The sequence below is a fragment of the Pinus tabuliformis genome, chromosome 3_1 (genome assembly GCF_031772625.1).
Source record: "Pinus tabuliformis cultivar Carrire ecotype Pingquan chromosome 3_1, CPIR1, whole genome shotgun sequence".
In the NCBI taxonomy this organism is placed as follows: Eukaryota; Viridiplantae; Streptophyta; class Pinopsida; order Pinales; family Pinaceae; genus Pinus; species Pinus tabuliformis.
Genome location: NC_142301.1, coordinates 529,891,356 through 529,904,409, shown reverse-complemented (window position 1 = coordinate 529,904,409; position 13,054 = coordinate 529,891,356). Strand labels below are relative to the sequence as shown.

At 36.1% G+C, this 13,054-nt stretch overlaps 1 protein-coding gene across 2 annotated transcripts; it reads right to left on the bottom strand.

Moving 5' to 3' along the window:
* Positions 1–8,045: 8,045 nt before the first annotated feature.
* Positions 8,046–12,662, bottom strand: LOC149188161 (disease resistance protein Roq1-like). 2 transcript variants are annotated; one of them, XM_089411597.1, is made up of 4 exons: positions 11,832–12,662; positions 10,627–11,722; positions 9,629–9,955; positions 8,046–9,485 (listed from the first exon to the last, which is right to left on the bottom strand). In XM_089411597.1, exons 1-4 carry the CDS (start codon positions 12,404–12,406, stop codon positions 8,154–8,156), a joined length of 3,330 nt encoding a protein of 1,109 aa, XP_089267723.1. In that variant the 5' UTR covers positions 12,407–12,662; the 3' UTR covers positions 8,046–8,153. The 2 variants fall into 2 exon arrangements, with proteins under 2 accessions (XP_089267723.1, XP_089267722.1); XM_089411596.1 differs by having other exon boundaries at positions 9,629–9,964; positions 11,832–12,660.
* Between the last annotated feature and the right edge of the window lie 392 nt (positions 12,663–13,054).

Here is a 13,054-nt window from a genome sequence, read left to right as displayed (position 1 = left end):
ACATGTAATCAAGCATAAACGAACAATACTTGTAACCAAACCTACAAGAAGGATACATGTAACCAAGCATACAAGAATCTAACCAAAAATACGAGAATGTAACCGAGCATACAAAATGATACATGTAAGAGACATATAACATGTAATCAATCATACACTCATGACGATGCACTCCACAATAACACCATCAACTTCCACATGATGACATCACTACAACTATGATCAACATCATGCAAATGCAACAAGCACATGGAATGCAAACGTAAGAGACACACATGCAACCGACATTCATGCATGACCAACACACTATCCATCCAGTCCAAGGGGTGAACCATGATCTGATACCATTATGTAACACCCTCTTCCCACATATACCCTAGCGACTAGCCAACTGGGGTAAACATGCGACGAGATGCCAATATGTTATGATTTGACCTTGTAATTCATGTTAAAGAGGTGGAACGTACAGAATCGCATCATACATACATTCAACATCTACATTAGGACCCCTAGGAACCAATCCAACCTTTATACCAACCAACCCCTGGGTCCCACTGAGATTTTGGACCACTTGATCTCTAGACGTTGTCATGTTATGGGCATGCCAGTGTCTAGGGACCTTTGGACGCTCTCATAGGCCTACAAGCAAGCGTCCAGGGATTATTTTGCATAGTGTTGTGCCAGTGTCCCCGGGATTTGAGCCACTTTTTCAGACCTAAAGCCCAGGTCACTCCCTATAATTGAATGACATATTCATAACAGTAAAATAATAGAGAAATGATAGTGCAAATGAAATTACTTGAATAAGATCTTGATTGGACCCCTACTAACCATGGTAGACATTTCATCAAACAAATCAAAAATATGTAATATACATGTGTAAATAAAAGACTTGAGCATAGGGGTTAGCTGAGAATCACTAAGAAACATTGATGCCTCAACACATCAACTGACATTTCATCCATTATGTCATAGATACAGTGTTCAGTCATTTACTAGTAAAAAAATGATGAAATCCATACATAGCTATTGTCATAAAATGTATATATAACCAACATAATAGTAATAGAAATGCCAATGAAATCATAGCCATATAAACCACATATAACCAGTACAATACTCATAGAGTTACACATAGAAATACCCTCATATTGATGATGCAAAATCCAAAACTGGGATGGGACTTCCACATTCCACCTGACCGTAGAATGGTTGAGCCAAATATCTCTTCAGTCATTCAACCTTGTGCCATATTCCAGGCTTGAATCTGGGATATCATAGAACACATCAATAAAAAACCATCCATGGCTTCCAGAGGCCATCCACCTCAACCCATCAAACAATGATTCCACCTCACAAACATACATCACAAAACCATCATCAGATTGGTCTTTATCCAAGCCTTCCAAGGCTTCTAGATAATTTGTCCAACCAAGGCCTCCAAGTCTAGTAACTCAACCCACAACTTTTACCAAGCTTCGAGAGCTTTTCTCCAACCCGGGGCTTCTAGGACTACTAACTCAACCCAACAAGGGATTCCAAAGTGTTTTTTCGACCAAGACTTCTAGGACTAATAACTCAACCCAAGCTGTTACAGGGATTCTAGAGCCTTTATTCCAACCAGGGCTTCTAGGACTAATAACTCAACCCAAGTTGAGGGAACATGAGAACCAACCGAGAAAAAAAAAAAACAAAACAAATCCACAATCACCATGGCTATCCTCCGTGACAATGACAAATCACAACCAACAAACCACATGCATATTCCATGCATGCCAAAACTAGTGAGGAAAATATACATGAAACTTGGTACCTGCAAGCCAAATCCACTGTAGTTGTTGATCCCGATGCCCTCTTGAGCTTTCCTGCTCTTCCCTTTCCTTCTTGATCCAAAAATCCAAGTATGCCACACCCTCCAAAAGTGCTCCAAGAAAACTCTATGTATCCGAGAGTATGAGAGAGAGAGAGAGAATAATGAGAGAGCTCCAAAATTGAACTGACAAAATGTTACCAACTAATCCTAAAAATCCCTTTTATCAATGAGGTCTCTATTTTCTTCATTTTCCATTATTGTCCTTCATTTCCCTCCTCACATGCAACCTGTGACATTTCACCTCCCTTTTCTCCTAATTTCCATTATTTTCATAAATAAATGTGCCAACAATGTCATTTTGTCTTTCCAAAGCCTTAGCCATTTCCTTTGTCAATTTTTCTTAGCAATTAATAACCAAATGAACACCTACACAAGGATATATTTCCCAACATTTAGCTTGGAATAAGTGTCCCATCAACCATGGTTATTATTTTGCCTCTATTAACTTTTATAACATGGAATTTTCACCAGGCTTGTTACAAAGAGAGGGCGAGAGAAAGAGAGGGAGAGAGGAGAGATAGAAGGTGATAGATATAGGGAATAAGAGAGATATAGAGGGATAAATAAGAAGACATGGAGTGATCAAGAGATAAGCCTTCATATATAGCTTCATGTAGAAATGCTTGGTGCATAGAAAATCATGATATACTATTTAAAATTTTCACATTCTATATCATTCCCTTCTAAGATACTGACCCAAAAATAATACTATGACATAATTGCAGTATCCAAATAGATATTATTTTCTCCATTAGGAATACTAACATCATGAAAATGAATATTTTGTAAAACCACTTACCTTAATTAAAGTATATTTCACCTTTAGTGAATAAAAAGATTGTTTAACTATATAGTTAAATCATAGATTTTAGATATTAGAATAGAAGTGTACAAAAATGCATAAACTTTACTAGGCTATATCCTAATTTATCTCTTAGGTTCTAAATCTTAGAAGGTTTGCATGTCGAAAGATTAGGGAGGAAAAAAATAAAATTTTCCATGAAATTAATCATAACATTAATGAAAATGCATGAACCAAATATGTAACAAAAATATGAAAAAATAATCACATAGTTGGAGAAGGATTCCATTATCACTAGATGCAATGAGTCCAATTTTGGTACCTCTTTTTCCCAACCTTCACGCTCTTCCTATTGCCTTGTTATAAGGTGTCTTATTGATGAAATCAACTTTTATTAAGTTTAATTCTATCAATTATAGATTTATCAAGTCATATTTTACATAAAAATGTGACTTTAAGACTTATATATCGAAACGTAGATTATAAACCCTCCTAATATCCATATCAGTCCTCCCCAACTAGAAAATGATGGACCCCATCATCCACCCATGCTTAAAAGAAAAAGAGGAATCCAGTTATGTTCAATAGACCATTATGATTGTAATTTGTTGTGAGCCAGCAAAGAGAATGATTTTGTCTAGTTAGCCCATAATTTTGGGTTTGTGGATAACCCACAATCATCATGATTACAATGTGCTAAGTGGTAATGAAAAGAAGGTTTTGTGTGGCTAACCGATAACCATGGGTTTGTGGATTACCCATAACCATAATCATCATAATATGTTGAGTTCCAATGAAAAGAATTCTACTATGTGGATATCCCATAATTGTGGGTTTTTGAATGACCCATAACCATCATGATTATAATGTTTCAAGTGCCAATGAAAGGAAGAAGATTTTGTGGTTAACCCATAATTGTCATGATTACAATGTGTTGAATGTCAATGAAGACTAGTGATTTGCATGGTTAACACATAACTATTGCCACCATGGTCCTGTGGATGACCCATAACTAAGTGATCAATGACAAACTTGGAAAAAGGTTTTGTGTGGTTAACACATAACTGATGTTTTGTGAATGACCCATAACTTGGTTCCTATTTGTTATAGACATATTTGGGCACTTCAACCCCTATCATATATGTCCATAAACCAAGGGCTTCTGAGTCCCTAAAAGTGTTGTTTCACATCATAAAGGAACAAGGTCAGCTGATTACATCATCTCCCAGAATTTCTCCATGGAAAACCGCTCAGAACTAGTCAAAACTGGACCATACAGACTGCTCAATGCTAAGGGTGTGATGCATCTCACCTGCCACATGAAAAAAGTGTGATGCATACTGAAAACCCCTTCTGTAGGGTGCGATGGGCGAGAGTAGACAAATGGCAGAGACAGTTTGTAAGGTGGATGATCATGGAATCTTCCAGAAACTTCACATGTGACACTTGCCTCTTTGAATTCGCCTAAGGATGAGTACGAGATCATGAATCTCCAAGTGGAACCAAGAACTATCAGAGAGAGGACACTAATCAAAATCCCAGAAGCTGACTCACCCCCCTGCAAACATCTATATATGGATCCCTCATCCCAGAGATCCAAAGGATGGAATTTTGTATCTTGTAAGGAAGTGTTGTTGGTTTCCTGGTGAAACATCATAGTGTTGGGTGATCTAAGCTTTTCATGAGGTGAAAAAGGGCTTTCATGCTGGGAGGATGACGTCGGGTCAGATCAATGAGTTGTAATCCTCTCTTCTATTCTTTATATCAATAAAGCTATTCAAGTTTTCCTCCACATTCTTGTATGTTTGATGATATATACATTTGCGTGGTCAATATATATCTGGTCCTATATTGTTTATGATTGTAGAATCTCTGTACTTTGAAGGTATTATGCTGCTTTGACTTTACAGGTACTCTTTGAAGCAGGTAAGCAAGGAAGGAGCAGTAAAGATCTGTTAGAGGGGAGAAGGAACAAGCAAGGAACTAAGCGAAAGATTGAGGTTGGTATTCTTCGCTCTCCTCCTATCTACTTCTCATAAAGGAAAATGAAAGTGGCTTTAGTTTGTTTGTTTCTAAGATAGCTACCCATCTTAGTGGGACTAGCAGCTCTGCATAGACACTAGATTTCCCGATAACGCTATTTTTTTGTGTACCTCTAGCTACAACTTTGTTTGTAATTTTTTTTAATTGTTAATGGAACCAAATTATATTCAAGACCCAATTGAGCTATTGAGAAGAGCTTTCCACTAATATAGTATAATTTCTTTGTTATATCCTATAGAGTAATAAAATCCTTCGTAAGACTGAAGGCATGTGAAATTGTGTTTCTTTGCAAACATGTGTGACTTTAATCAATGATATATCTTAAACCAAGACATGAAATCAAATTCATTTGAGATAACATTTTTTTTAAATGAGCTATTATACAGCCTCTAAGATAATACAGTCATGGTACTTGTATCAAGCTTTATGAATATGGATTTCTTGCATTCAATCCATTATTATGCGTTAATGATGGTTATAAAATTATGGTTAAGCTTAAAAGGGGTTGGAATTGAGGTCACCCAAGGTTCTATATGTTACATGTAGATTCCACATGAGATTCCCATGGAGTGCTAGCCTACTATGGTACCAATGATCTGGATCTTGGGAGCTGTTAGATTCAGAAGGCTTGAATGTCGAGAGAGGAGGAGAGAAAACATACAAAAACATACAAACCTCCATTAAATTAATCACTAGAACATTTATGAAAATGCATGAGCCAAATACATCACAAAAATATGAAAAAGAAGTAGAGAACTAGAAAAAGACTCCACTAAAAAAATCCATTACATGCAATGACCCCATTTTTTAGACCTCTCCTTTCCAACCTTCTCTTTTCCTATTTCCTTGTCATAATGTGTCTGGTTTATGTAGTCAATTTTAATTAGGTTTCACTCTATCAATTAAAAATTTATCAAATCCTCTTTTACATTCACATATGACTTTATTACTTATAGATCTAAATATACACTATAAATACTTTTAAAATTTAGATCAACTCTTCTTCTAAAAATTTAAATGAGAAAGAAACAAGATCCAAAATGAACCCACATTTTATACATTAATATTAAACTTGGGTGAGAAAGAAACAAAACCCAAAGTACACGATACATTCTATGCAAAAATATTATTTTAATGGAAATACTTTTTTGAATAATGAATGAACTATGTACACCTAATAAGAAACGGGTATCAAATAAATAAATAAGCGTAGAATTCAAATGTAAAGAAAGTATTATAATTTTATTATTGTGTTTTTAAGCTATGAGATATATATCCAAATGAATGGATTATTTTATTTATACATAAGACACATGTATTAAATAAGTAAAAAGTCGCAGGGTTAAAAGTGAGTGAAAACGGGTATCAAATAAATAAATAAGCGTAGAATTCAAATGTAAAGAAAATATTATAATTTTATTATTGTGTTTTTAAGCTATGAGATATATATCCAAATGAATGGATTATTTTATTTATACATAAGACACATGTATTAAATAAGTAAAAAGTGGCAGGGTTAAAAGTGAGTGAAAAAAATGTCATAATATAAATATAAATATAAATATATATATAAATATATATATATATATATATATATATATATTATTTTTATTTATTAAAAATAACAAAAATATAATAAAAAATTATTTATTTATTTTTAAATATTTAATTTCAAAAAGGGTTAGATAGTTTAAAGTGAATATGAAGCCAAATGAATCCCGAAAAGATAGACTCACATCTTCATGTTAAGGGATAGGGAGAGATTAGTGAAAAAAGGTTTAAGACCAGCTGAATTTTTTAAAGTGGAATATGAATTAGTTTTTTCTTTTAAATTTGTATTTATAATTCTTTTAAGTTTTAATTTAAACAAAAAAAACAAAAGCAACGAAATTTTAAATTTAAAAAACAAGAAAATTAAGTTAATTGGGTGTAAATATTCTTACAAATTATAATTATATTTTTTCTTTAAAAGTAATGTATTTTTTTATCTTTATTGTTTTTAATTTGTCAAAAAATAAATTTCTTATTGCTAAAATCTGGTTGAGGATAAATTAATATTAAACATATATTTAATTTATAATATTAAATTCTTTATCTAAACCTTTACATGATATTTTTTTGGTTATAATTTAAATTTAATCTATATTTTATTAAAATATTTTTTAAAATTTTAATAAACAAAAATATTATTATAAAATATAATATTTTATTTATTTTTGTTTTAGATATTATTTTCCGGATTCAATTATATTAATAAAGTCATTCATCTATGACCATTTTCATGAGAGGTAGTCATAACTCACTAATTTCTCATGATTTTTTAATAGTTCACTTAGCACTCATTGCATTGGGTGTTAATTTACATTTTATTAAAATATTTTTTAAAATATTAATAAACAAAATATTATTTTAAAATATAATAATTTATTAATTTTTATTTTAAATATCATTTTAGAGATGACCATTTCCACGAGAGGTAATGGTAACTAATTAATTTCTCATGATTTTTTAATAGTCCACTTAGCACTCATTGCATCAGGTGAGTGGGATCGAAACTAGTGAAATGAATCGCATAGCGTCAATCATCACTTCCAGGGCTTAGATAACCAGGACTTCCTGGGAAGTCACCCATCCCACCACTTTATTTTAGATATCATTTTCGGGATGATAACCAGGACTTCCCGGGAAGTCACCCATCCCACCACTTTATTTTAGATATCATTTTCGGGATGACCATTTCCATGAGAGGTAATTGTAACTGACTAATTTCTCATGATTTTTGAATAGTCCACTTAACACTCATTGCATCAGGTGACGCTCGCAGGGGTGAAGGAGTGAGATTGAAACTAGTGAAATGAATCACATAGCGTCAATGATCACTTCCAAGGCTTGCACCTGATAACCAGGACTTCCCAAGAGGTCAGCCATCCCATCACTTCCAGGGCTTGCACTAGGTAAAGGTCACCCATCCCATCACTTCTGGGGCCTGCACTGGGTAACTAGGACTCTTCTTGGGAGGTCACGCATCCCAAAGCGCATCTGGCTCAAGTGATTAACTGTGGAGTTTTCCCCACAATCAAACTCACTTAACTTACTACCCCATTTGCAAAACCTTACCAAGTATTGTGCCTAATGAACCATTCAAATAAAACTCTCTTCAAATAAAAATTTGAAAATATAAATATTATTATTATTATTATTAAATAATCTAAATTTAAATATAAAGCATTAGGAAAACTAAACTAAGCGAGCCAAATCTCTCCCCCTCATAAATACGATAAAATCTTATCATCAAATCAATCAAGATTACCTTTTCTAATACTTTCACATAAAATAATATGGACTTCCAAAAGAAACCATGACTCATATTTCTGGCTTGTTTTGTATATATACATGTTATTCAAGACTTCTGCGATGAAACAAACATTCCTTTTACTAAGTCGAGCTTTGCCCATTGGAGTTTTCCGGGCTGCTCCTCTGTAGTTTGGGACATTCTTCAACGAGCGATTTCAATGACATTAAATGTTCAACACCTTGAAGTTCCTCTAACTCTGAACACTTACTAAGATTAAGTCGTCGGAGCTTGGTCAGCTGGCTCAAGCTCTCTATACTCTTCAGCTTCCCACATTCAGATACAACCAGTTCCTCTAACTCTGAACACTCACTAAGATTAAGTCGTCGGAGCTTGGTCAGCTGGTTCAACCTCTCTATCCTCTTCAGCTTCCCACATTTAGATACAACCAACAATTCCAAAGATACCAATGTTTCGATACTGGATAGCTCTTCTAATTTTCTGCACGCCTTAATTTTCAACATTTGAAGTTTTGCAAGACCACGAAGTCCCTCTATTTTCTTCAATTCCTTACACCTAATCAGTTCCAGTTTTTCCAGTGCATCGGGCAATGTTCCAACCTTTTCAAGACGATCACAAGAGTTGATGAGAAGCTGTCGAAGGTTGGGGCAAAATCCTTCAGCAAACGATACCTCTGATATTTCGGTCTTGCACAGTTCCATATGTTGGAGCTGCACATGCTTCAATGTCGACGCTCCTGTTTCCGCTTCATTCTTTGGAAAAGACCGTTCGGGGAATACACACTCATTGACCGTCAACTTAGCCAATTGAGTCAAGAATTTACCGGGAATTGACAAACCTTCCAATTCCTTGAATTTACTGCCTTTCCAGAGCTTCAATTCCTTCAAATTTCCATATAGAGGAGACGGCACCATCTGCAGGAAAGGGCCATATAATTTTTCCAGAGACTGTTGATGGAAGACTTGAGGAGGCAATGACTTAATTTTCTCGCAATCGGAAAGATCTATGTATTCAAGCTTCCTGATATTTCCAAGTGTATTGCTGTCGATGGTTAAATAATTGCAACGGCTTAAATCCAGATATCTAAGCCTCGTTAAATCTCCGAAGGTCTTTGGAAGGCGTTCCAAATTTTTGCAGAGAGACAGATCAATGTGCTCGAGGTTTGTTAACTTCCCCATGGAATCTGGCAGGGACTTTATTTCTGAACAGTCTCTTAACTTGATGACTTTCAAAGACGCGAGACGATCGAAGGAATCTGGAAGCTTCTCCAATTTTTTGGAGCCAGATAGATCGATGTGTTTCAGGCTTTTTAACTTCCCCAAGGAATCTGGCAGTGACTTTATTTCTGAGCAGTTTGTTAACTCCATTAACTCAAGGTACTCCAAATCCCCTATGGAGTTCGGTAACTCTGAAAGGGGAGAAGTTATGACCAGCTCTCGCAATGCCAAAGGTGCCTGCAAAATGATCACGGATTCAATTGTGAGAAATATTTTGACGATTGTTGTCTACAAAGCCCTGCAAATTTGTTGGAGGCCCCGTGTTACAAAATCAATAGTGAATGAACGCACAAACTTTAACCCAACAAATCTCTATTTACCTGAGGCTTTCCTTTTTCTTTCCACAATCCTTTTCCTTTCCACAACTTTTTCAGGATGCTGCTGTTCACTTCTAAAACCCTTAACTTATCCATTGGAACCCAGTCAGGCAGAGATGAGGAGGAGCAATTTCTCCAGCGAAGCCATATGAGATTTGTTGGGTGCAGCTTCTTCAAAATGAAGGCCGAGTTACCTTCAACATCAAGAAGTTGCAACTTTGTATTCTTAACGGTAGGTTTACTTTCGTGCCCAGACACATGATACCAAGCCGTCCTGACTTCCGGCTCTTCGGTTGACACAAGATCACGATCTGTCCTAAGTCCCCTTACCTGGTCATTCTGGAACCTCTACCATTAGAAATTTCATGGAGCTTTTTATCTAACAAATTCATATTTTGGGGTTTTCACTGTGCATTATATTAGATATTAAAAATTTTAGGGAGCTTTTTATTTAATAAATTCATAAAGGATTAGAGTATTGAGGGGTTTTTACAGTGTATTATATTAGATATTATTCATTGCATCGGGTGATGCTCATAGGAGGAAGAAGTGAGATTTGCTCATAGGAGGAAGAAGTGAGATTGAAACGAGTGAAATGAATCACATAGGGTTCATCCCGGATCATCCATCACATATTGCTTCTGGCTCAAGCACTTGTAACTGTGGAGATTTCCCGGCAATCAGCTTGCTACCTCATTTGCTTGATTGTGAGGAAAACTCCATAGCTAAGCCAGCTTGAGCCAGAGGCCATATGGGATGGGTGACCTCCTGGGAAGCCCTGGTTACCAGGTGCAAGCCCCAGAAAGTGATAATTGACGTTGTGTGATTCATTTCACTAATTTCAATGTCACTTCTTCACCCCATTGGACATCACCCAATACAATAAGTACTAAGAGAACTATTCAAAAATCATAAATAAATTAAATTACTTATTTAACACAATTAAATCCAAAAAAATAATAGGTAAAATTCGTAAAAGTTTGAAATTTGTGAGCACTTACATGTAATTGCTGCAGCAGATCATCAATATGCTCTGTGCACCGCCAAAGACGACGCCCTGAACCTGACGCTGCCTCTCTTCCCACCTTTCTTCCCATATCTCGAAGGTGATTATGCAATATTTTAATCTTATTTTCACTGTCCACTTCTACAAGGGATTTGTTCTGTAGACTTTGGAATGCCGACCTACCTTTCCAGCCCGATCCATCCCATATTTTTATTGCCATATCCCTCTTTTCTCCTATGAAAAAACTGACAATGTCTAAGAATATTTCTTTTTCCTGTGTATCAAGTCCATCGTAACTAATTTTGAGTGTCCTTTCTATTTCACTCGGAAGTTTTTGTTGAAGTCCTTCCAAACCATCTTTCCATTCACATATGTCATTTTTTCCACGAAGACTTGCCCCAAGCACATTCAAAGATAAAGGCAGTCCTTCACAGGCATTTAAATACACATCGACAAGAGATTCAAATCCTGGACGTGGATGGGGCTGGTCGAAGGCATTTGAGCAAAAGACCTCTCGGGAATGTTTAGTACTTAGGCCAGTTAACTTATAAATTAATGACTCCTGTACTCCCGAGTGTGTGAGAACATCTCTATCTCTAGATGTGATCAATATTAAGCTATCCGAGCTGAGAACAGTTTGAAAGGCCAAAACTGCAACCACCTGATCCTTATCATCTGCACCATCTAAAATTACAAAGGCCTGAAATTTTGAATGTACTTTAAGTTTGTCTATAGCTTCATCTATATTGTCTGTTCCCAGATCTAATCCAGTCAACCTATGATAAAGCTTTCGTTGTAAAGAGTTTTTATCTCTATTTTCATTCGATAAAAAACAGTATTTACTGTATAGTGACCTCTTCGTCTTCTTATTGGAGAGTTCTTTTGCAACGGTTGTTTTTCCCACACCGCCCATCCCAACAATTCCCACTACGAGAGGTTTCCCACTCTGCTGCTGCTGTAATAAGACTGTCTTTTCAAAATTTTCAACCTTTTCATCCACACCATATGGATATTCGGCCACTGTGAAGATTATTTTTTCTAATTCTTCCTGCACTCTCTTAACAACCTTGTCGATCAGCTCCCCCTCGTCGCTGGATATACACAAGAAATAAATACATCTAGTGAAAAACAAAAGCCTGTATATATAACTATACATAAAGTAATACGATACGATACGGAGGGGATAGGTTGAATTCTCACCCATTAAAGGCCTCCAGCTCAAAACCGCTTATTTCTGCAACATGAAGAAGAGCATTCCTCCAATTTTCTATAGTCTCGGAGTCGTATCGCGGCTTACCTCCGTCTGTTTTCTTCGTTGCTAGGTCTTCAAGGGCTTTCGCGTACAAACCTTTTCCTCCTTGTGTCCATCTCAGATCGTAAGGTTTGACCTTGTAAAATACTGGGATAATAGTACTGCCCGTGTTCCACATGAGGACGAGCTCATCCAAGCACCATTTTGATTCTGCATAACCTGGAGAGAAAATAGCGACGTGGACGGAGGCGCTTCTGATAGCGCCTTCAATTTGAGAAGTTATATTTTCTCCCTCTTTCATTTCCCTTCTGTCCAGAAAGACCTTAAATCCATGGGAAACAAGGCGATAATAGAGGGAGCTGGCGAGCGTTTTCTTCACGTCAGGCCCGCGATGATTTAGGAATATCTGATAATAATAATTATTTCTGGGAAGAGCAGGGGCGTAGGTAGAGGCAGACGGAACTGCAACTTCAGTTTCAGGGTGTCTTGTGGGGGTTGAGGATGCAGATGGTAAGGAAGCCATTGCGAATTCAAAAAATAAGAAATTTGATGGTCGACTGAGACTTACCAGTTTGCGAAATTCGGAGATTCGGGAGATAATGGTGATGAAAAATGTTGCAGTGCAGAGATATCTTATCCGCGTTAAGCCTTTCACTCCTTGGTTATGCGCCCTCTCTCCTATTTTTCCACCCGGGCGTGTATATTTCGAGGCGGTTTTTCTAAGGGGAGTGGACGCCGACTATCGAACGCATCAAAGACCACCCTTTGCGCGTGGGGTCACGCGCATCATTTCTGGGGACATTAAAGTAATAAAAGTTGTAAGATGCTGTAAACCACAAGAAACATATACAGCACGCAAGATGCTGTAAACGACAAAATGTCGAGAGGGAAAGACTTTGACTCGCATAGCCACAAGTGCTTGTCTACCTCAACCATACAAAAGTATAGTTTTACGTTAAGATTGGACTTTCATTTAATTTACCATTAATTTTTATTTGAGTTTTTTTGGTTGAGCAACGTAGTTAAATTGATCTTGATATATAATCATTATAGTCCAAAATAAAAATAAAATATTTAAAAATTTTGAAATATTTCGAAAGCTTTTAGCTATTATTGAAATGCCATCATCATATTTGTCCAGCCTGTGTATGTGCACTTTAGTCTATACCAT

Excerpts from the sequence above, each read along its gene's own strand:
- LOC149188161 (XM_089411596.1), bottom strand. The coding sequence starts at position 12,406 with ATGGCTTCCTTACCATCTGCATCCTCAACCCCCACAAGACACCCTGAA. Across the intron at positions 11,723-11,831 it reads GAGCTGGAGGCCTTTAATGG|CGACGAGGGGGAGCTGATCG; the intron begins GTGAGAATTCAA and ends GTGTATATCCAG. Across the intron at positions 9,965-10,626 it reads ATCTGCTGCAGCAATTACAT|AATGACCAGGTAAGGGGACT; the intron begins GTAAGTGCTCAC and ends TAGAGGTTCCAG.